At 36.6% G+C, this 24,250-nt stretch overlaps 3 protein-coding genes across 5 annotated transcripts; 2 read left to right on the plus strand and 1 right to left on the minus strand.

The window, feature by feature from the left end:
• The first annotated feature begins 7,232 nt into the window (after positions 1 to 7,232).
• Positions 7,233 to 11,784, plus strand: LOC107642545 (Eukaryotic aspartyl protease family protein). The gene is made up of 10 exons (XM_016345939.2): positions 7,233 to 7,984; positions 8,581 to 8,716; positions 8,819 to 9,054; positions 9,673 to 9,897; positions 10,086 to 10,221; positions 10,333 to 10,418; positions 10,560 to 10,656; positions 10,763 to 10,820; positions 11,169 to 11,240; positions 11,337 to 11,784. Exons 1-10 carry the CDS (start codon positions 7,668 to 7,670, stop codon positions 11,552 to 11,554), a joined length of 1,581 nt encoding a protein of 526 aa, XP_016201425.1. The 5' UTR covers positions 7,233 to 7,667; the 3' UTR covers positions 11,555 to 11,784.
• Positions 11,785 to 15,134: 3,350 nt separating this feature from the next.
• On the minus strand, positions 15,135 to 18,737 carry LOC107642546 (Putative methyltransferase family protein). 3 transcript variants are annotated; one of them, XR_015883526.1, is made up of 10 exons: positions 18,514 to 18,737; positions 18,329 to 18,433; positions 18,155 to 18,241; positions 17,998 to 18,048; positions 17,620 to 17,713; positions 17,456 to 17,540; positions 17,186 to 17,343; positions 16,427 to 16,864; positions 15,827 to 16,145; positions 15,135 to 15,713 (listed from the first exon to the last, which is right to left on the minus strand). XR_015883526.1 is itself a non-coding variant. In XM_016345941.2 (8 exons), exons 1-7 carry the CDS (start codon positions 18,691 to 18,693, stop codon positions 17,187 to 17,189), a joined length of 759 nt encoding a protein of 252 aa, XP_016201427.2. In that variant the 5' UTR covers positions 18,694 to 18,737; the 3' UTR covers positions 16,307 to 16,864; position 17,186. The 3 variants fall into 3 exon arrangements, 1 of the variants encoding a protein (XP_016201427.2); XR_015883525.1 differs by having other exon boundaries at positions 15,135 to 16,145; XM_016345941.2 differs by lacking the exons at positions 15,135 to 15,713; positions 15,827 to 16,145 and having other exon boundaries at positions 16,307 to 16,864.
• LOC107642547 (peroxidase 64) lies at positions 15,488 to 17,087 on the plus strand. The gene is made up of 4 exons (XM_088488142.1): positions 15,488 to 15,691; positions 15,960 to 16,148; positions 16,233 to 16,395; positions 16,489 to 17,087. Exons 1-4 carry the CDS (start codon positions 15,488 to 15,490, stop codon positions 16,881 to 16,883), a joined length of 951 nt encoding a protein of 316 aa, XP_088344268.1. The 3' UTR covers positions 16,884 to 17,087.
• Positions 18,738 to 24,250: the final 5,513 nt, after the last annotated feature.

The raw sequence follows: 24,250 nt of genomic DNA on the forward strand, positions 1-24,250 counted from the left end.
CCCTGAGTAGGCATCCATGAAGCTTAGATACCTGAACCCTGCCGCTGCGTCGACAAGTGCATCAATATTAGGCAGGGGGTAGCAGTCCTTGGGACAGGCCTTGTTGAGGTCAGAGTAGTCCACACACATTCTCCACCTCCCATTGTGTTTTTTAACCAGAACTACATTCGACAACCAAGTCGAGTAGTCCAGTTCCCGGATAAATCCCGCTTCTAGGAGGCTGGCCGTTTGCTTGGCCACCTCTTCCGCCCTTTCCTGCGACATTTTTCTCCTTCTCTGGGCCACTGGTTTGGCTCCTGCCTTTATGGCCAGGTGATGCGACATGAGCTGGGGATCTATCCCGGGCATGTCGGCAGGTGTCCAGGCAAAGAGGTCAGCATTGGCCCTGATCATTTCCATCAAAGGCTCCTTTATCTCGTGGGGGAGGTTTCTGTTTATGAATGTGAATTTATCGTCCTCCTCGCCGACTCTGAACTTTTCCAAGTCTCCTTCTGGCTCTGGTCTGGGTTTGTCGTCTACCCTGGCATCCAGGTCGGCCAGGAAGACCCCTGACGCTTCTTTGGATTTTTTCCTGAGAGAAAGGCTGGCGTGGTCGCAAGCGACCGCCGTTTCCAAGTCGCCCCTGAGGGATCCCACGGATCCGTCATCGGTGATGAACTTCATCACCAGTAGTTTCATACTGATAGCTGCCCCCAGGTCGTTAATGGTCTTTCTCCCCAGGATGATGTTATAAGCCGTCGAATCTCGTAATATCACAAAGTCTGCCATGACTGTTCTCCGTCTTTGCCCTTGTCCCACAGAGGTCGGGAGTGTGATGATTCCATCCGGCTTGATGAAGTGGTCACCTAACCCTACCACACCGTGCTGGTGGGTCGTCAGGTCGGAATCTCTCAATCCCAAGGCATCGAAAACGTTTCGGAACATGATATTTGAGTCTGCCCCCGTGTCTACCAGGATTCGTTTGACGAGGCCAGTTCCGACCCTAGCCGTGATGACCATGGGCGGACTTTCCGGCACCTCGTCGAACCATTGGTCCTCCGGGCCGAAAGAGATAGGTGGGAGACCCTTAAGACTTCTAACGGGTGAGGTGGAGACCGCTAGGACCTTGGCATCTTTCTTCTGTGCCGATTTCGACTTCGGGGCGGTATTCCTGGCCATCACCACGTTTACCACCGTGAGACCGTGGTCGTCACCCTCTGGTTCTTGTCGTCGCCTCGTTGGTCGGGATCTGTCTTCGCTGTCGTGGTCCCGGTTGCGTCTCCTTGGTTCCCTTATAAGGTGGGAGAAATCGGCGAGTTTGCCGTCCCTGATAGCTTGCTCGAGGGCGTCCTTTAGGTCAAAGCAGTCTTGGGTCTTGTGCCCGTAACCCTTGTGATACTCGCAGTAGAGGTTCTTGTTTCCTTCCGTCCTGTCTTTCAGTGGTCGGGGCTTCGACAGTATCCCTTTTTCTGCTATCTGTTGGTAAACTTCAGTGATCGATGCCGTGAGGGGGGTGTAGTTGGTGAACTTCCCAACTCGGGGGAACGGTTTGGGTGGTTTACTTTGACCGCCGTCCCTGGCGTGTTCCTTTGGTCTTTCTCTGGCTTCAAAGTGCCGGGCTTGGTTGTAGGCGGGCTGCCGTTTATTGGCAGCCACAACCCGGCTGACTTCCTCGTCATTGATGTATTCTTTGGCCACGCACTGGATCTCTTGCATTGTCCAGACGGGCTTTTTGATGAGGTGTTTCCTGAAGTCCTCATTCGAGAGCCCGTTCGTTAAGCACAAACTTGCCACCGAGTCCGTCAGACCGTCAATTTTCAAGCACTCGTCATTAAAACGGTCCAGGTACTTCCTGGTCGGCTCTCCGGGTCTCTGTGTCACCCCTAGCAAATTTATTGGGTGTTTGGCTTTGACAATCCTAGTCGTGAACTGAGCCAAGAAGGCGTGGCTGATGTCGGAGAATTGGGTCACCGAGCCTTGCGGGAGGTTGTTGAACCACCGTATTGCCAGGCCCGCTAAGGTGACCGGGAAAGCGCGACATCTGACCTCATCTCTCACTCCTTCTAGGTTCATCCTGGCCTCAAAGGCCGTCAAGTGTTCCAGGGGATCTTGCGTTCCGTCGTACTTCATGTCTGTCGGCTTGTCGAAGTATTTCGGTAGTCGGACCTCGAGTACGGAACGGTGGAAAGGAGTCGCTCCTATTATGACGGGTCCTCGGGCAGTTCTTCTTGACTCGTCGTTCTCACGGCGCGCCTCCTCGTCGCCCCTGTTTGACGCACGCCGCCTTTCGTGTCGGGCGTAGATGATGGGGTCCCGACTCCTTCTTCTGGGGCGTGCCCGCCCCCCAGTGCTCTCCGACTCGTATTCGGGGCTGGGCGTGTGCCTCGGGCGGCTCCTTGAACGGGAACGGGTAGGGCTCCGCTCTGGGGAGCGTTGGTCGCGCTCTCTTTCTGCTAGCCTGCGCTCTAAGTCCTGCATTCTGTGGCGTAGTTCTTGCATTATTCTGGCGTGGTTGTCGCCAGTCCCCCCCAAGGGGCGTCTCTCGTGCGCCTGGGTTGCGTCCCTCGGGGGGGATCTCGGATGTTGTCGGTTTCCCGTCCCGGCGGCATCGCCTCCGGGTACGGCCTCGTGACTTGCCTCCGTTTCGACTAGCACGAAGTCCATGGACGAGTCCCCACAGACGGCGCCAATGTTCGGTAGGTCGGTTGATGAACGATTCGGGTTGTGATCCGGGATGATGGTAGGGGCTCGTCAAGTCGTGGACTGTCGGTCAGCGGTGCGCGAGGTCCCGAGCACTTCGCGTGAGAGGGGGGTGCCACCTGCAAAGACACTCCGACGCTCTTGTCAGTAAGGTGTGCAGGCGGAAAGGGTGATAGAGTACGTTACGTACCTCGGGGGGAGAGCCAGTCTCCCCCTTATATACATGTCAGTAGTGGGCCCCTCAAGTGGACAGGCCCATACCCTTAAGGACGCTGTCCCACAGCTGTGTGCAAGCCGTACGGGACGCGTGTCCTGGTCGGGTGGAGGGCGTGTTGCTGGGCCGGAGGGAACTCGGGTCGGGTTGACCCGCGTGAATTTGGGCCAGGCCGTAACAATTGTTAATTTCTATGACAGTCGCAGGTCAAAGGAAACTCTATTACTATGTTCATCTTAAGAATATCCTATTGACAAATATACGGTAATTATAACCATTAGGAATTCTCAGAGTGAGTCAGTTCAATGGTCATATCTCTATATGCACCATCTATATATATAATTTAATAAATGAGATCTATTAATCTTCATCCAATGAAGACCATTATATATATATTGATCTTCCCGGATTATTAATGTCCTTTTTTAATAATCCTATGACCAAGAACAATTTAGATTAAATTATAAAAGATTTATCTCTCAATATTATGATCACTATCACAATGATAAATCTCTAAATTTAATCAAGGACCTTATTATATTAACATATTAATATAATAATAATAACAAATTATTTGACACATGATTGATTGGATTGTGGTCATACTCCTTATTCCCAACAGTTCTCTTAATCGTTCTTTTTCTCTTCTGAAAAATTTGCACTTGAAATGTGTTTCGGTTTGAAATACTTCCGTGTTGGTTGCAAAGTTCTTGAAGCTTTAAATTTAAAGAAATATTTTTAGTTACAAGGTTGGATATCTCGTGTGCAAAACTCGAGAAATTGAAGGTGACAAGTTGTTTTAATGCGTATAGTGAGAAAAGTTGGGTGAGAATTAGTGCGTCGAAATTTCAAGATTTGGTTTGACACTATAATGCGGTTACAGATACGAGTATGTTAATAGAATTTTAAATTTGACATTGACAACCATTAATTATTTCTTGAACTAATTTACCTCAATAGTTGGCTTTCGAGTAAAGAAACGAGTATGAGAGAGTCCAGATAAAAAATTATTCACACTTTGAAACTTACCAATACTAACATCTTTATTCATATGAAGAAACCAACTGAAGCATCACCACATAACAAGGAAAATGAATTCGACGAGGTGGCGTGATTGTGAAGCATTGGAGACTTGCAGACGCACCTTGCACGTTCGGGATCGTTGGCAGTGCTGTCGATGATGGGGAAGACCAGAGAATTCCTTTCCTTCTCGGTTAAAATTTCAGGAAAAAAAAGAAAGGGATTGGAGATTGCTGAAAAAAGAAATAAAATTTGGGTTAGGATTGCATTTTAAATTTAAGGGTATTATTGTAATTTCAAACATTTTAGTCTCTATTTTTATTTCAAACCAAACAGCATACTAAGACATAATTTAATTATGTACGCTTTTACATTAAACATAATATTAAGACTTATTTCAGTCTCTGTCTCTCAGTTTCAATCTCTCAGTTTCTGTCTCCCTTCCAAATGCTACTTTAAGATTTTAACCCCTTCAATTCTTATAAACCGTTTTTTAAAAAAAAATTTCTTTTCCTATCAACTTGTTGAAGTTTTTTTAATGATACACAAAGTTGTTCAACAAGTATTCTATTTTTAATAAGGTGAAAACTATGATAGTTGATAGTTGTTAGATGATTTAATATGGTTAACTAAATTATCACCAGATAATTTTCAACTATCAACTTTATATAAAAAAACTCTATATAAATTTTTACCTTTTAATAATTATTGTTTTAACGATAATTTTTCTAAAAAATTTACAATCTATATATTTTATATTTATACTAGGGGTGCACAGACCCGGCCCGCCGCCCCGAAGGCCCGACTCGGTCCCGAACACTTTAGGAGCTAATTTGGTGTGATTTCATCGGGTTTAGGGCTGGGTAAGGGTCTCAAAAATAGACCCGGTCATTATTTCGGGTCGGGTCACCTGAAGTCGGCCCGGTGACCCGGTCATCATACACAATTAATATTTTGTGTTATTAGTGATGGATCATGACTATTTTTATGTGGAATTTAAGTATTGTAAACTTTAATATTTTGTGTTATTAGTCATTATAAGACTATAAGTTAATGTTTTATGTTTAGAATGCATAAGACTTTAGACTAATGCATAATATTGTGTTATTTGTATTGATTTAAATATTTGGTATTATTAGACAATATTAGTATTGATTGTGATTTTGCTTTAGTAATGATTGTGGTTATGCTTTAATTTTAAAGAAGGGTTGGTTCTTGTTATATTTTTCTAAGTGAATTTTACTATGTTAAATAATAGTTGAAGTCTTGGAAATTTGGATATTTTATATGCTAACTTACAAGAAGGTATCAACGTAATGTAATGTTAACGGCCCGGTTTTTACCCGATTTTCACCCGATATAATTGTGGCCCGAAAGTGTATTGGTTTTATTGGGTCTAGGGTCGGGTTCGAGTCTAATAAATAGACCCGGTGTATATTTCGAGTCGGATCTAGGTCACATCAAATCCGGTTTCACCCAACCCAATTGCACCCCTAATTTATACCCATATAATGGTGAAAAATAAAAAAGAATGAAACTTTTTTATCAAGGAAAAGACTAATGTCTAAAAAAGGAGAATGTCTTCGAGTTCTATTGATCTTCATTTTTCGGGTCCTTTAATCCGGCGATTCGAAACTGTTGCAACAAATTAATGAGTTGGTGAATCCACCATGAATTTAGAGAAGCAAATTTTTGTGTAGACAGATTGATTTTATATGGGCATGATTTATAATATGATTGTTCTATATTTGTCTTATTTTTCTGTGTTTCTCTTAGTTTCTTTGCTGATTTAGTTGGAACAATATTTTTTTAAAATAGTAATTGTTTAATCTGTTTTTTCTTAAACATTTATACCTCGTTATTTATATATAAAAAAATATAACTTTAATAATATTATCACATATGAATAGTTATATTTATGAATATTTTTTTAATATAAATATCATGATATAATTTTAATTTTTTTTATTCAGAAAATTCTACTCAAACTTTAAACTCGTCATTATTCTCAGAATACTTCTTGTCTTCTACTTAATAAATACAGAGAATTAGTTTTTAATTAGTTATTTTAATTAATTTTATTATAAAATTAATTTTTTACTTCTTCTTTTTAAAAAAGTTATAATTAAAATTTAAGATTTAAATGTTAAAAATTAAAAAATAAATATATATTCAAATAGGTCGCTGAAAATTTTGCATTGGATATTTGTCCTAAAAAATATTTTTATTATATTAAGATCTCTAAACTTTATAAAAATAAGACATATAAGTTTCTATCTTAATTAGATTTATTATTTTTATTTGGACAAATTGATCTTTAAAAGTGCGACACAATAATTTATATGTCTTATTTTTGTAAAATTCAAAAATTTTCACGTAATAAAATTTTTTTAAAGACAAAAATGTCTGATACAAAATTTTTCAGGAACTTATTTTAATATATACTCTTAAAAAATTAACTAGAAGAGTTGACTTTTTAATTAAATTCTACCAAACACCGATCTTTTTTTTTTTGAACTTGGACCAACACCCCCATAGGGCCATGCCCAGCATGTGGCGGATAAATTAAGTGCAGGTATCACCCATTGACCCATTCTACCCTGCCGGATATTTTTGCCATGCTTGAGTAAACTACCATCAATGAGTTTCTATACAGTACAAAAGCCTTGCCCAAACCCCACGCTACTCTTTCTTCTTCTGGTGAAGGCAACTCCTCAATTAAGGAACTTAATGCCTTCTTTTCTTTAGCTTTTACCACCCACTTCTTTAACTTTTTACTACGCTATGGAGTATTATTTATAAGTGGATATTCCTGTGATAACATCTTCATATAAAAATAAGAGCAATGCTAGGGGGCCAGCAACATTTGTGATTGGTAGCCATCAACTAGTCATCAATGATGATTTGATGGTGTAAGATTGGTGTGAGATTTCATCTAATGGCTCACCTTTCTCTACTGGTTACATGCTAGCCAAAATGCAATAAAATTGCTGGCCCCTAGACTTTTCCTAAAAATAATATGGTGGACTATTAAATAAATTAATATGTTTAACTAAATATATTTGACTAATTATTTAAAGATTCACAATGTCATTTTCATATAAAAATGTCATGGCGTGAACATTTCCTTTACTTATATATACACCTGGAAGACACAAATTTTAATGAATAACTTGTGATTTTTAAGAAAAGAAAGCTACTGTCTGAGTTTTAAGAATAAAAATAACGAAAACATTTACATCATCAATTCATCATAGCGTCCAATCCGCACCATGACAAAATAAAATTAAACAAATCTTAAGTTGAGGAAAAAACATTCAACATAGTTGGCTAAAAATACTCGTTTCCAAATTCCACCTGCAAAAGCGTTCATTTTATCCACACCAACCTCATTAAAAAAAGTCATCAAAATATTATTAATATTCAAGAGTACAAGTTCAACACTTAACCCGTGGACCCACCTTTTTCTTCTATGTGATCATAGTTTAAGCTAACAAATAAGTGTTTTAGACTTTTTTTTCTTTTTTTCTTTTAAATTTTTTTGACTACATAATACAACACAATTTTCCAACTTTTCTTAGTCTTCTCTTTCCCTTTCTCACTTCATTTTTCTTCCATTGAGTCTATAATTCAACAACCATAACCAAAACTTTCTCAGAACCTTCTTAATTAGTTATTGGCAATAACACTGATACAAAACCACATATAATTCAGTAAAGGAGTGCAGAAATTTCAAGTGCGATTAGTTTAGTTAATGATGATGATGATGATGGACTATAGGTCTATCTCTATCTGTATAATTGTGGCGGTTTTGACGATGAGTTTGTTGGCTTCACATGGCGGTTGCAACGGTTTGCATTCCTTCGGTTATGACATGCACCACTTGTTTTCCGATCCGGTGAAGGGAATTCTCGGTGTTGATGAGTTTCCTCAGAAGGGAACTCGTCAATACTACGCTGCTATGGAACAAAGAGACCGGGTTTTCCGGGGACGGAGGCTCGCCGGCCAACACGATACGCCGCTCACTTTCGCCGCCGGCAACGTTACTTACCAGATTGACTCCTTTGGATTGTATGACTTCTTCGACCATTCTTAATTTTCCATTCATCCTTAGTTATCTGATTTATTTATTTATTTATTTATTTTTATTATTTTGGTATGGTTGCTAGTTTTTATGAGAACATTAAAGCATATTAATTAAACTCTTTTTTTTATAAGCAAAAATTTATATATATTTCACACCAAAAGTGCTACTAGGTCACAGGTTCATAGGAGATTTTATGAATTGAGGAAGTATACGGAGCCAATGGAATATTTGTATAATGTGTACAATGGAGGTTTAGAGATGTTCGATTCAGTATTAGAGATATAATCATTAGTGTTACCTTTTCCTATCAGTATAAGCTTTTGGGATAAGTGGTTTCATGACATAGTATCAGAGCTCTATGTTCATTTTTTAACTCATATTGGGCCAAATAAATAATCCATTGTACACATTGTACAAATATTCCATTGACTTCCTAGCGGGATTCGAATGAATTTTGCCGTACAGCGAAAGAAATTTCACTTTTTCTTTCTTATTGTGTATTTTTTTTTATGATGATGTGTTCATGTGTATATGTAATAATGATTTGTAATTCCTTTGTTTTTCTTAATGGTGTTTTCAGTTTGCATTTTGCCAATGTTTCTGTTGGGACACCAGCTTTATGGTTTTTGGTGGCATTGGATACCGGAAGTGACTTGTTCTGGTTACCTTGCAATTGTACCAGCTGTGTCCATGGTGTAAAGACATCAAGTGGCAAGGTATAACTTGCACTTTTATCTATAGGGCTTTTAATTGGATTTATATTCTGTGTTAGCACTATTTATGATCTTTGAATTTGTTGCTTGTATTGTATGTGACAGACACTTAAGTTTAATATCTATGATCTGAAAAGATCTTCTACAAGCCAAAATGTTCTGTGCAATAGCAGCTTATGTGAAGAATCAAGTCAATGCACTTCATCGGGTAGCACTTGTCCATACCAAGTTAAATATCTATCAAATGGTACTTCAACTACTGGAATCTTGGTAGAGGATGTTTTGCACTTAGTTACAGATGATGATCAAACAAAAGATGTTGACGCACCAATTACATTTGGGTAAAAATTCTCAATACTACCTTGCTATTTATAAAATTGGACTATTCATTGTACATGGTAAGTGTAGGGAGTAGAAAGTTAGCTTCTAGGAATGTCGATGATATCATTAACCTCACTCCTAAAAGCTTAAAAGTTTGAGGTATTGGATAGAAGTAAGCACATGAATAGTTTTTATATCCCCATATATTCCCTCACACAAGATGCATGAAGATGAAATATAGATAATGCATGAGCTTATCTTATTAAAAAATGAACTCTAGATTTCTCAGTTATAGCAACTTTGACATCATATCATAAAACTATTTCTCTCCAAAACTTGAATTGTTGGGTAGAGAAATACAAATGAGCTTGCTATGTAACAGATTATAATTGCAATAACAACCGTGTCCTAGAAATCTCTAGCAGGTTTTGACTGACTTTTATCAGTGAACAGGAGAATATTAAGTTTCCTCGCTGATTCCTTAAACTAATACTTCTAGTCATGGTTTCTTACTTTCTTTTTCATTCTTGTTCTTCGAAACGGCTTGGTATACTGGACTTTCTTTTCTTCGCATTACTTGTGATTAGAATCTGCAGGTTGTATTATCATCATTTTTATATTTGAATATGTTGTTGCAGCTGTGGCCAAGTTCAGACAGGAGCATTTCTTGATGGGGTAGCTCCAAATGGTCTCTTTGGACTTGGAATGAGCAATATATCTGTTCCAAGCATCTTGGCCAAACAAGGCCTTACTTCAAATTCATTTTCAATGTGTTTTGGACTTGATGGCCTTGGGAGAATCACTTTTGGGGATAATACCAGCTTGGTCCAAGGAAAAACACCATTTAACCTCATGCATTTGCAGTAAGTGCCCATCAATGTCTGGGGATAATAACTACATTTCACACTTATCACTTGAATGGTCATCTACAAGAGAATATCTATTGAATAAAACTCAAAATAGACTCAGAGAACTGAAACTAGAGAAGGATATATAATATATCTTGTCCAACTTTACTTGTGCTTATTTTAACATGGATGCCTCTTGGCAGTCCAACTTACAACATCACAATTACCCAAATCATTTTGGGAGGAAATGCTGCTGATCTTGAGTTCCATGCAATATTTGACTCTGGCACCTCATTTACATACCTAAATGGCCCAGCTTATACACAGATTACTGAGAGTGTAAGTAATGTACACTAGAGTTTTATTTTATTTTATTTTATTGGTTTAAGATGATATCTAGAGTGACACGTCACGTAAAAAGTGGTTAATATTTTCCGTTACTTTTTGCAGTTCAATTCAATGATAAAGCAAAAACGGCATTCATCTAGTTCTGGCTCTGATTCTGATCTCCCCTTTGATTTCTGTTATAACATAAGGTGATTATTTTAACTTGACTGAAACTGTAAACTTCTTTTGTCATTTTAAACCATAGCAATTACTTCCACCATTCTATTCAGAAAGTAATGTAACTTCGTACAAATTATCATGCACTGATTTGATTTCCACTTCTCCGGCAGCCCGAATCAGACTGTTGAAGTTCCCACTGTGAATCTGACTATGAAAGGTGGAGACAATTATTTTGTCAAGGACCCTATAGTAACCGTTACTGGTTTGGTGAGAGCATCAAGTACAACTTGGTTAAGGATTCATGATACTATTGAGATAAATATCTAATGATTTTCAGCCGTCTAGCCTCATGATTGCTTCTTGTGATATCCAGGATGTTGATTTACTTTGCTTGGGCGTCCTTAAAAGCGACAGTGTGAACATCATAGGACGTGAGTATTTTGAATCAAAGAAGCTGAACAACATCCATTTCTTTATATCTATCACTATCTATCTCTATATTAACTATTAAGGATGTACTAAATTTTCATAGTGACCGATATTCGAGGATTGTGTTATCATTTTGGAAATTTTTTTCTTTCAATCGATGATTCATGATTCTTCCGTTCTTGTCAGCAAACCTGCCTCTACTGCATCATTCTTTGGGACTTTTTTGTTGTCTGTCATGTTCAAAAACAATTCATGCATCAATATGACAAATACAAGCACAAAGTTCCATCACTTATTGCTGAAGCTTTGATACATAGTTGCAAACGTTCATTATATTTATCTTCATGCAGAGAACTTCATGACTGGTTACCGCATAATCTTTGATCGCGAGAACATGGTTTTGAGTTGGAAAGAATCTAACTGTGAGTACAGTTTCACTTCTACTCCATCACCATAAGAACTTGGCTTTCATTACTACTTCTCCAGTAGTTATTATTGTTAATATGTTTCTTTTCCAGGTTATGATGATGAACTCTCCAACTTAAATATTAACCAGTCTCACTCTCCTGCAATTTCTCCTGCTATTGCTGTGAATCCAGAAGCAACTTCAAACGTTTCTAATAATAACCCTGGAAGGCTGCAACCTAGTCACTCATTTAATTTAAGGCCCAGTTTTGTATTTGTGATGGCTCTTTTCTTTATTCAGCATTCAATCTTGTATCATTCAAAATATTAGTATTTTCTTTCACTGGAGAGTTTTTAGGTTTCTTTAGCCCACACATACACACACCATATATAGAAGCGTTATTATTACTCTGTCCATTTTTGGGGGATATCTCAGTAGCCTTATTGATTTTGCTTATGAGTTTGTAAATAATATAGCAGCATGTGCAGCTCAGTTGTAAACTGTACAATTAATAGATAGCAAAGCATATATAATACACAGTACTTTTTATGTTGAGTAAATAGACATTTCACTATGAAAAGATCGAAGCATTGACAATACTGATCATGACTAATTTAAATAAACTTTGTAATCATAAAAGATTATATCCGATTGATATCTTTAACCAAACATTAATTTAGTGAGAGACGGTACTGGTTCTAATTATGCAATACATTCTTAAACCTTTTTTATTAAGTAAAGAATAGTATTTTTTATCAATTAAATAAATCAAAATTTTTATTTATTATATTTTATATCAATTTAAATTTATAATTTAGAATTCAAAATTTATAGTTTATGATTTAAAATTTAAACTTTAAAATTCGAAGAACATTATACATTTTACTTTTTCTTGCATTAACATTCGCCAATCATGCTAATGGTGCAAGGTTTGGGAACTATAACGAAAATTAGAAGGAAAACAAATTTATTAGTGGTGCTAAACTTGCTTTATTTCTCTATTGTTTGATAGGTATGAGATCCACATGAATAACGGCATATACAAGAAACAAATAGAGGCTTCATTATTGAGACTAAGTTATCTAATCTTGGCTGTGGAAAGTAATTAATTAATTAATTACCACCCGAAAAAATGCATCTCCTTTAATTATACAAAGGCGAACCAGTTATGAAGACATATTAGCTGCCGTCAGCTTTAGCAGTTGTAATTAAAGTTATTATGTGAAGAAATCAATTTTCATCAATTAGCATAAGTATCCAATGTTATGACCCCACTATGGAGGAAAAGATAGTCACAAACTCACAATAATAAACTTTATATATTACACTTATCTAATATCTATATAGTTAGTTAACTAGGATTATTTAACAGTAACTTTTCATCTCAATCATGGGAGAAAAAACCTCCAAATTATACTGTTAACTTTTACAAACAGCACCAGACAGACACAAATGTGTAGTTTCCTCTTCTTAAGCTTGCAATACAAGTTATGGCATGAAAACAACAAAAAACCTTAGATGGCTCAATCTTAACAACAAAAGCCATGCCTACTTCATAATTGAGGATGCTGATTCCCTTGGAGGTAAAAATAAAGGGAAAAAACAGAGAGAAGAAAATGTGAATATTGGTGACCATAAAAACAAAAGGTGTCTAACTAATGGTGGATTGTTGGTAGACTATTACTGTTAGTGACCCCATTTACTTTTTATGTTTTAAAGACATATTTTAAAAATATAATAATAGAAATTTTCTTAATGTTTTTAATATATTCAATGCATTAAAAACATAAAAAAAATTTGTAATAATTTTTATAAAATAATTTTTTATAAGAGTAAAGTATCGTTTTTGTCCCTAATGTTTGGGGTAAATCTTATTTGTGTCCCTAACGTTTAAATCGTCATATTTGTATCTCTAACGTTTGAAAAAGTGATTCAATGTTATCCTGCCGTCAATCACACATTATGAGCACTTTATTTTGAGTTTTAAAAATCTCTTCTTGAAGTTAGAATACAAATGTTTGGGATAGAATCGATGATCTACTCCGAAAAATAGTTCATCAAAATGTTGAAACTAATTCCTACAACATTTACATAATTCACTTTTTTAGGGACATAATTGAATCTAAACACAAATAGTGGGTATAATATTAAAATCAAACACATCCAAGTGAGACATAATTGAGAATGAATACATCCAAGTGAGAATAATTGAAAAATATAATCTGATTTGTTAGTATAATTGATAGTAGAATAACATTGAATCACTTTTATAAACGTTAAGGATACAAATAGGACGATTTAAACGTTAGAAACACAAATAGAACTTACCCCAAACGTTGGGGACAAAAACGATACTTTACTCTTTTTATAATATGCTTAACCTATACCCTTAGGTAGCGTTTGGTGGAGAGACAGAGATTGAAATAAATCTTAGTATTCTGTTTGGTGAAAAATGGGAGACAAAAATTGAAACAAGAATAAAACTCTAATTTAATTTGCACAAAAGGTAAAATTAGAATTAATTAATTGAAGCGAGAGTATTTTAGGTATAAAATGTTATTAAAGTTTCAATCTCTATTTCTAAAAATTTTAGTCCCATGTGTCCCACTTTTTGGAGGTACTGAAATACTGGAATTTTAGAGACAGAAACAGAAATTTTAGTATCCGTATCTGAACCAACAAACATGATATTAAATCGCAGTCTCTCAGTCTCTGTTTCAGTATCTCAAAACAAATGCTACCTTAAGGTATAGGTTAGTAAAACCCAATTTAAAAAGTTCACTTCTCACATTTAGGAGAATGTACTAATGAGCAACTAATCATATGATAATCTATCATGGGAGATCACATTTTGAGCTTAGTCGTCTTATTTGGGAATACCATCAAATTATGCCTATGTACTAGTGATAGCTGCACAAAAATATAAGTTTTTATGTACACCAAACACAAGTTAGCAACCCTTGAGGTATTTAAAGTGAATTGTGAAAGGTATGTGAAAAATCTAAGAATAATAAAATAAATGTCAATGTGATAAAAACAGATTTGTACCCCAAAACAAAAAAATTGGAGGTTTATTTTAAGAAATTTCAATTTATTCCTATAAATTCTCTATGAAAATATATTTTCATGTTCGTTTGAAGTTTTAATAAAATCTAAATCCAGGAACAACTTGCTTTCAAGAATCACTTCTTGTCTAAAATATAAAATTTTATTTTTATATAAAAATGTGGATATTTAATATTCTCCTATCAAGGAAATAAAAATTAAGATATAAGCTTATTATTATATCCCCCAAATATTTTTTTTTATCGAAGATTTCATTCTTTAATTGATATTAGAATTATTTTAGAAGGATAAAGTATACTTTTTGTCCCGTAAGTTTGGCAAAAGTTTTAACAATACCCTTAAGTTTTATTTTGTCCCAAAAGTTTTCGATTTGCGTCAAATATACTCTCGACGGCTAAATTTTCAAAAAATTTAAGACCAATCTAACAATAATGCATAAAAATGATGCTTGATTTGCTTATGTTGAGGGTTGTTCTTATGAAATTGTTGTTGAATTGATCTTAAATTTTTTGAAAAATTAGCCGCCAAAGGTATATTTGATGTAAATCGAAAACTTTTAGGACAAAATTAAAACAAAATAAAACTTAGCGATATTTTTGAAACTTTTGTCAAACTTTAGGGACAAAAAGTATACTTTACCCTATTTTAAAAATTTAAAATCTATATCCAGGAACATGTAAAATAAAACAAACATATTATAATTTATTCTCAGAAATATTACAATTTTTTTCGTAATACTCCGGTATAATATTCTTATGCATAATATTTTCGAAAATATAATTCGTTGAAATATATTTCCTAACCTTAAAACAAACTTCGGATTAGAGATATTGGGAGGCTCAAATGAACATGCACTACACCACAATATGTAATTCATTGCGTTTAAGAGGAACATGCACCTAATCACTAAATCCATGGAAAGAATGACAAAGTAAAAGAACTTTATAAGCCACTATTAACTACCAGTGACTTGAGCCTCCTGTAAATGGAGCCTAAAGTAACTTGTCTTTTTATAATGATAATGCTTAAACATTACGATTCCATCCATTGATAATACTACTTAACGATATGATTCTCTGTGGTCCATCATATGCTAGACAATAATTAGTCTCTTTTATGACTATAAAATGCCATTTTACCCATCTTTGCATTCCTAAGCTAAGAGCTAACATATCATCAAAGTAATCTTAATTGGCAATGGCTAGCAAGGTCCCTTTCTTGACTATGATTATCATACTTTCTGCAGTTTCCTCAGGAAACTCACTGAGCTTGAACCACTATGAAAAGTCATGCCCTAATGTTGAGTTCATTGTTGCCAAAGCAGTGAAGGATGCCACAACTAGGGACAAAACAGTTCCTGCAGCACTTCTGCGAATGCATTTTCATGACTGCTTCATTCGGGTAATGCCCTACTATTTCATTCCTGGAGCATGCATTAAATGTGCTTTAAGAACAGGGAAATGATAATGCCACTCCATATATAATTTTTGGTATTGTACGTTTGCATGAATTTGTAGAAAATAAGAGTGACGTTACCAAAATAAGAGAGACAATATCCATTTCCTATATAAGGATTTCTCATTTCCTCTTTGTTTCCTACTTAATCCTTGCACCTATGTATTAATGCATAATTTGAACCTGTCATCTCTTGTTTGGTATACTTTTGAAGGGATGTGATGCCTCTGTGCTCCTAAATTCAAAAGGAAAGAACAAAGCCGAAAAAGATGGACCACCAAATATTTCTTTGCATGCATTCTATGTCATTGATGCAGCAAAGAAAGCAGTAGAAGCTTCATGCCCCGGTGTGGTTTCTTGTGCTGATATTCTTGCTCTAGCAGCAAGGGATGCAGTTTTTCTGGTAAGAAAACAAAGCCAAATATATCAATTTTCTCACTATAAATTCTAAAATTCTAAACAACAGTTGGTGTATATAATTCTACAGTCTGGAGGACCTACATGGGATGTTCCTAAAGGAAGAAAGGATGGTAGAATATCTAAGGCCAGTGAAACAATAAATTTACCAGCACCAACTTTCAACATATCACAATTGAAGCAAAGCTTCTCTCAAAGAGGTTTGTCAACAGCAGACCTAGTAGCTCTGTCAGGTAAGCTATTAAGAAAGTAAAAACCAATTACCATTTATTACAATTTACATATTAACAGAGTTTAAAGTAACATGTCTTTCAACCCATGCATAGGAGGACACACTTTAGGTTTCGCCCACTGCTCATCCTTCAGCAAGAGAGTCCATAATTTTGATGCTACACATGATTGGGACCCTTCAATAAATCCATCATTTGCAGTGCAACTGAAATCAATTTGTCCTTTGAAAAACCAGGCCAAAAATGCAGGCACCATTATGGATCCTTCTTCAACAAGTTTTGATAATACATATTACAAGTTGATCCTCCAACATAAAGCTCTGTTTACTTCTGATCAAGTTCTGCTTGATAGCCAAGAGGGAAAGAACCTGGTCTTTAAGTTTGCTGCCTCAAAAAAGGCTTTTTATGAGGCTTTTGTTAACGCCATGATCAGAATGAGCAGCATCAATGGCGGGCAGGAGATTCGGAAGGACTGCAGAGTTGTCAATTAGAAAGTCTTAGGTCAATTCAAGTTAAATAGTGATTTACCAAATAAGTAAGATGTGTGAAAGAGGTTGGATCATATTTGAAAGATGGCAAGAACATCACTCATTTTCCTTTGTAATAGAAATTCATGTATTGTACAAGTATGTATCGACAGGAGAAACTCCTGTGGGATGATTATGTTTTATTCCATTGCTTGATTGTCTGGACAAGAGATTAACTTACTAAAAGCAAATGAATAACACAATAATAGCATCTGTGTCACCAAAAGAAAAGAAAAAGAAACTCCCAATTGTTAACTTTGAGCTACCTCATGCATTATCTTTTGAGATAAGAGCTATCTCTGCCAATTGAATGTTACCACTTAGCAATGATGCCTTGTGGGATGGAAGGAAAGAAAATCCATCAAGCAGCTCGAGACACTTTAGGCCCCATTTCCTCATCAAGAACTCAATAAGGTGATGCCCGCTGCAAAAGATTAGACAGATAAATTTTTAAAACACCATAAAAATATGGAGGTTGTAGAGCTAGTATGGAATCAGCTCATAAATTCTGAGCATCACATAGAATGAAAAAGTACCTTCGATTGTGGTACGAGGTTATAAAACTTGACCCAGGGGAATTTTGCAGCAGAAACGTCACAGTGGCAAAGAGGTCATCAAAGGCTAAATACCATAAAATAAACAATGTTTTAGTTAACTTGATAGAGGAAGATGACAAATCCTTAATACCACATTGTCTCACCGTTTGAATCATACAAGACATCAGCTCCTAGAATAATAGTTGGTTGTAAACTGAATATGGATGAATCCCAAACACCCCATGTCAATCCTAGCACCTAGAAACACAAGGGATTTACACACTGACATTTATACAAAACGAAAAATCTGAAAACATAAAATTTCCAACATCATGTCTACACATAACCACTGTTGTGCTCCCTTGAGCCACATGCTCAGCACATCATAGAAATTCCATACTAAACACGAGTGTAAAATCATAATTTCAATTGTAAAATGAACAAGCACATTGCTACCAATGAAATAACAGTCACTAGAAAGCATGTTACGCAATTCACTACATTTTGTGACTAAATTACTAACTACTCAATCAAAGGCTCACATTGCACTCGATTTTATTCAAGTCACACACTCTTCTCATGTTTTCAAGCACCTGCAAATTCCAAAAACAACAAGCAGCCATTTCAATAAATAAATAAATAAATAAAAAACTCAGTCACTATTTGTTTATTAAAACCAAATTCAGCTTAATTTGAAACCTCTAATCTGGTGGAGTCATCAGTAAGAGTAACATTGGCCCCAACTTTTGCTGCAACCAAACCAGGCAAGGAAGTTCCAGCACCAAGCTGCACGAAACATTAACAAGATGAGATGGGAAATGATGATAGTTCATACTTCATATTGAATCCACAATAAATTGAAAAAGATTATACCTCAATAACAGTAGCTCCTTGAAATCGGTGCTTTTGTTGCCAAACATACTCAGCGAGAACTACGCTGCAGGGCCATACGAACAGGCCATAGTCCTCCTTCATGTTCTGCGTTAAGAGGGAAAAAAAAAGTTGCATGGGAATGATGGAAATGTTAGGCGTCAAAATCAGGGTTTCGTTTGGTGAACCTCAATGATGGATATGCAAAAGGTTGGTGCTTCGGGGTCATCATCGGCAAAACAGTGGCGCGAGAGGGTGGTCATGGCGGTGGTGGTGGTGGCGGTGGCGGTGGCGGCGGCGGCGGCGGCGGCGTTGTCGTCCTCCGAGTTCTTGTCTTCCCCCATGTCTCCCCTGCTCTTCCCACTCATTTTTACATTATCTCTTAACTAATTTTAATTTGTATTTTCTTTTCCCATAAAACATTCTTATTAACAAGAAAGATATACACGCAAAAAAAAATAGCGCGATAATTTTGATACAAAATTAAAAAAGAATGCTTTTTTTTTTTTTAAATAACAAAAAAAAACACAAAGAAAAACACAAAACAAAACACATATTCTAAATTAAATATAATAATTTGCTGGAGAGTTTCACAAGATTCAAACCAAATAGCATGATTAAGATTATTTCTAACTTTATATTTAGTCATTTAATCTGCAGTTTTATTTGCTTCTTTACATATCCAATCAAATTATACATATCAGGGTCTTAATAACAGCTCATAAATCTTGTCACCAAAAAAAAAATCAACAATTTCAGATTTACACCTATCAAGAAAGTCATATAAAAGATAAAAAATATCTAGACAATTTGTTTCACACACTATGTCTCTCAGTCTGCAATCCAAGCTAAAACAAGGTCCCTCCAAACTGTAAAAAACTCACATTGGATGATGGACCAATGAGAAAAACTACTAGAACAACTCGCAATCCAATCTCCATTAAAATTTTTAACAAGACAACTAAATCCAGCCAAGTTCAAATTAATAAATAAACTAGCATCACAATTAACTTTAAAGCTATTACTTACAAGAGGTTTTCAAGACAAACGGTTTCTAAAGGTACTAAAAGAAGTACACAAATTCATATATAACCTTAGATTCATGACCGTGCTTCTAATAAGAGCAACCACCTTGTGATTTGTCCAATAATTTTTAGCATTGAAAATGTTATTGTATATATGCCTCCAAAACCACCACACTCCGACCCATAAAAAAGCCTCCTACAGACATGACCTTTTGAAACCAAGCTTTCATAGAGAATTCTTCAACCGAATCAATAACCTGAGGATTTAGCATCTGCCAAATAACTATGGAATATACACAATCTCTAAGACAATATTTTACTGTCTCCGGAGTCACATTGCATCTCTGGCACATAACCAAACTAGTTAGATGCCGCCTGAAGCGGAAGACCTCCGTCAGGAGAGCGTTATGAACCCCAAACCACAAAGTTAATTTGATCTTTTTCAGGAGATTCAAGTGCCAAAACTAGTTTCAGTTGCTATTTTCATTCCAATTCACTTTATTCTTTAACAACCAACAATAACCTTCTCTTACATTATATCCTTTTGTCCCTGCAGGCCACCAACTCTATCCCGGTTCCATGTCAGCTAAAGTCAGATAGTGCAGACAATAAATGAAATGCTTGACCTTTAGAGGAATTGTTGATGCAAGTCTCTCCACCTCCCAAGATCCATCATGCCACAAATCTGTCACTACAAAATCATACTCAGATATGTGAACAAAAGGAATAAGATCATAAAACCTTCCAAAAAGAGTCCACTCATCATACCACACAGATTGCTGCACATCCCTAATATTTCATCTGAACCCATCCTTGAGAACATCAAATATTTTGAGAATGTTCTTTCAAATGGCTGAAGCATTCTGATTATTGTTGTTGCCAAGAAAAGTTAAATTCCAAAAATATTTATGCATCATAACCTGAATCCACAACTTGTCTCTATTATTAAAGCAATCCCAAACCAATTTGTCAAGAAGTGCCATGTTAGTTGAGTAGGTATCCTTAACACCCAAACCACCCGCCCTTTTAGGAGTTATAGCAACATTCCACTTAACCAACAGTACCCCCCTCCCATTAATTTGGCCTGTCCATAAAAATTGTCTCATCAAAGAATCTATCTTTTCACAAGCATGCTTTAGAAGAAGAGCAATCTACATGTTGCAAATCATAATAGAAGCCATTACTGATTTAATCAAACAAAGTCTTTCTGCCTTATTCAGGAAACACGCCTTCCAACTAGTAAGCTTCTTATGAATCTTTTCAATAACATCTTTAGTTGTCCTCTTGGAAGACCTTTCGTACCCAATATTTACTTCTAGATATTTTTTCAACTCCTGACAAAAACGGATAGTAGAAACTTCTGAGAATACATCTTTTCTTCTCTCAGAAATATTCTTTAAGCACTGAGCCTTAGATTTGCTAAGATTCACCTTCAATCCTGATGCTTTGGAAAATAAATCCATAATTCGCATAACCTCCCCTACCTAAACTTTCGTAGCTTTACTGAAAAGCAGGAGATCGTCAGCAAACATCAAATAGGAGATTTTAGGGCCATGTCTGGAGACCAACACAGGTATCCACAACCCTTGAGAAACTTGATGAGTAATAAAACAAACAAGAGCCTCCATATAAAATACAAAATGTATGGGACATGCGATCCCCTTGCCTTAAACCCCTCTTTGGGTTAAAACTCCAAAGTCTCTCACCATTCCACAAAATAGCTAAGGAAGATGACGTCACACAGGCCATAATAAGATTAATAGTAGCTCTCGAAAAACCAAATCTGATCAACGAAGTTTCAAGGAATCTCCAATTTACTCCGTCATAAGCTTTCGTTAAATCAATCTTAAAAGTCATAGTCACGTTTCTAGACTTAGTGTTCCTCATGAAATGTATAATTTTCTGTGCAACAATGATGTTCTTCGTAGTTCCTCTTCTCGGGATAAAACCACCCTAGAGCAGACTAATTATCTCCGAAAGAAACGGTCTGACCCTGTTCACTAGTACTTTTGTAATAATTTTGTAAAAAATACTACATAAACTAATGGAACGGAAATCTCTTAATGAAGAAGGAGCTTCCACTTTAGGAATCAGAATAATGAAGGTCTCAAAAATAGCGGAAGTTAAAATCTCACCCTCAAAAGCTATCTTGATTAACCTTCACACATCATAACTAAGAGAGTCCCAAAATTCTCTATAAAACAGAGCTTGAAAAACATCCGGCCTCAGAACTTTGAAAGAATTCATGGCCATTACAGCTCTTTACACCTCTTCTAACACCACCAGTTCAACAAATCTTTGACAGGCCTCATTACTAAGAGAGGGGTAGAAAAAATCTCCCATAGCATTCAGGTCAATATTCTCTTTTGTAAAAAACAGTTTTTGAAAGAAATAATTTGTTTCCTACTCAAGCATCTGCGTTTCAGTGGTACAGGTTCCATCATCTAACAACAACCCATGGATCTTATTTCTCTTTCGCCTAATAACCGTCTGTAGGTGAAAAAACTTAGTATTCCTATCACTACATCAAACCCACTGCTTTCTAAATTTTTGGTACCACAAAAGCTCTTCTTGAAAAAGAATAGAATTTAGCTCCTCCTGAATACCTTACTCTTTCACCCTCAACTCCGGATCTTTCTCACTCTCGAGAAAAATCTGAACATCATTCAGCTACCTCTCTAACTCCCTCTTTTTAACAGTAAGCACATCCCTCTGAACTTCTAGCAAACTCCTAATAACATTGGGGATCCTTTTATTCCAAGCTATATGAACAACATTTCGAAAAAGCGGATGAGTCATTCAGGCAGTTTTAAATCTAAAGGGATGGGGGCCTTCTTAGTTATCCCAACCTTTGTACTTCTGATGAGTAAGGGACAGTGATTAGAGTGAAGATGCGCCAAAACCTCATTATAAGCCTCAGGAAGCAGCAAACGCCACTCCTGATTAATGATAGCTCTATCTAATCTTTTTTGCAACCTGTAACCCCCTCTGACCTTCTTGTACCAAGTGAAACTCCTCCCAATAGCTTCCATATCAAACAATTAACAATTTGTCAGAGTATCTGCAAAAAGTCCAGCTCTAACATTATTGGACATTCCTCCTCTAACCTCATTCTGCAACAGAATCTTATTAAAATTCCCTAACGCAATTTAGAGACCTTGTATTATATTAGATACCCTGATTAAATCATTCCACAGACCCATTTGCCGATGGACATGGGATTAGCATACACTGTACTACAAATATTAGAAACATTGTCCATAGAGATTTCAAAACTAATACATTGATCAGCCATATCAACCATTCTCACAATCATCATAGAATTAGAACAAAGAACTCAGATATCTCCACTATGGCCTCTAGCCTCAACAATTCCAATATCCTGATAATCAAGTTTACTCCAAAAGGATCTCATTCTCTCAAAAGGAACATGTTTCAATAAGAATAAAAATCGTTAGATGAAATTTACTAATTATTTACAATGCACCCGGGTCATTTTGTTAAAAGCCCCTATAGTATTCAAAGAAAAAAAAACTTATATATACACAATTCATAAAAATAAAATGGACATAAACAAAAACCAACCTCAGCAAAAGTCCCTTAATGAAGAAATGACGGACCTCCAACATTTTCACCACTTTCTTGCCTCTCCCCAACTCGTGGTTGCCCGAAAACGCTCCCCACCGCAATGGTAGCCACCACCGACGGGTTCTGGTTATGTTGGTTCGACGCACCATCATTGTCTTGGAACACCGGTGGATTTTGCAATGAGACTGGCCAATTTTTAAGAGTAGGGGTAATCGATGGCGCGATCGCAGTGGCACCCTTGATCTTCACCCCATCATTTGTTGATGCTTGACACGCTTGAGAGGAGTAAGACCCGCTACCTGACCCAACATGTCCTGAAGACCCCTTAACTTCCTTCTTCGAGCCATTCTTAGTCTGACTCGTCTGCTATCCAAAAATGAGAGGTTTCTTACCTTTAGTAGCAGATTGGTCCTTCCTTGTTTGACCTACTTTCCCTCTTCCCTTGCCACAAATCTTGGTCTAGCCCTCTTCTTCTCCCAACATAACCATCCCTTCCTTCCTCTCATGCAGCGTGCTTGCCTTTATCTTCTCTGCGGAATTCGCAACTGGCGTGGAATTAATGGATATATATTCAAATTCAAAAGCTTGTTGAACCTAGTCTGACAGACGTTTCCTCATGATCCGTCGCCATGTCAACTGTCCATACCTGGTCATCCACAGATGCCGAGGTAACCACGATAACGCTACATTCACCTACGACATGCCCAAAGCAATTGCACCTCTCACATATCAATTTCAAACATTTATATTCCACGCTATATTCATAGTCGTCCACAACCACTCTCCGAACAACCGGCAATCCCAAATTTACTTGAACACAACGCTGAGCAAATTTGCCTTTCTTTGCCGACTTGGTTGCAAGGTCTACCTTGACTAGTTTACCTACAACAGAGGCAATAAACATCATGGCTTTCTCATGGTAATACCATATACTCAATCTTGCAATTCTTATCCAAACCACAGTGTCCCCAAATGAGGCCTCACATGATTTAAAATCCGGAGATCATGGCTTAACGGCGATGTAATGACCTAACATCATCTATGGACCCCTTAATAAAACCTTTTTCCTATCTTCCCTAAGATCAAATTTGACGAGAAAGTAATCGAACCCCACATGCAAAACTTCATGGTCACCTTTAAGCTTCCATACCCCTTTCAGTTTATACACCAAGGCCATATAGCGGAAGTATTTTCCAACGACCTTAGTCACTATGGACTTCCTTGTATGGTTCTAATAGAGTGTTCCTAACTTATTCAGTAAAGTTAACATTCGGAGGTGTTGGATCACTTTGTTTTTCGGTGACTACTGCCA

The sequence above is a fragment of the Arachis ipaensis genome, chromosome B5, assembly GCF_059453495.1.
Source record: "Arachis ipaensis isolate K30076 ecotype BB chromosome B5, ASM5945349v1, whole genome shotgun sequence".
Lineage (NCBI taxonomy): Eukaryota > Viridiplantae > Streptophyta > Magnoliopsida > Fabales > Fabaceae > Arachis > Arachis ipaensis.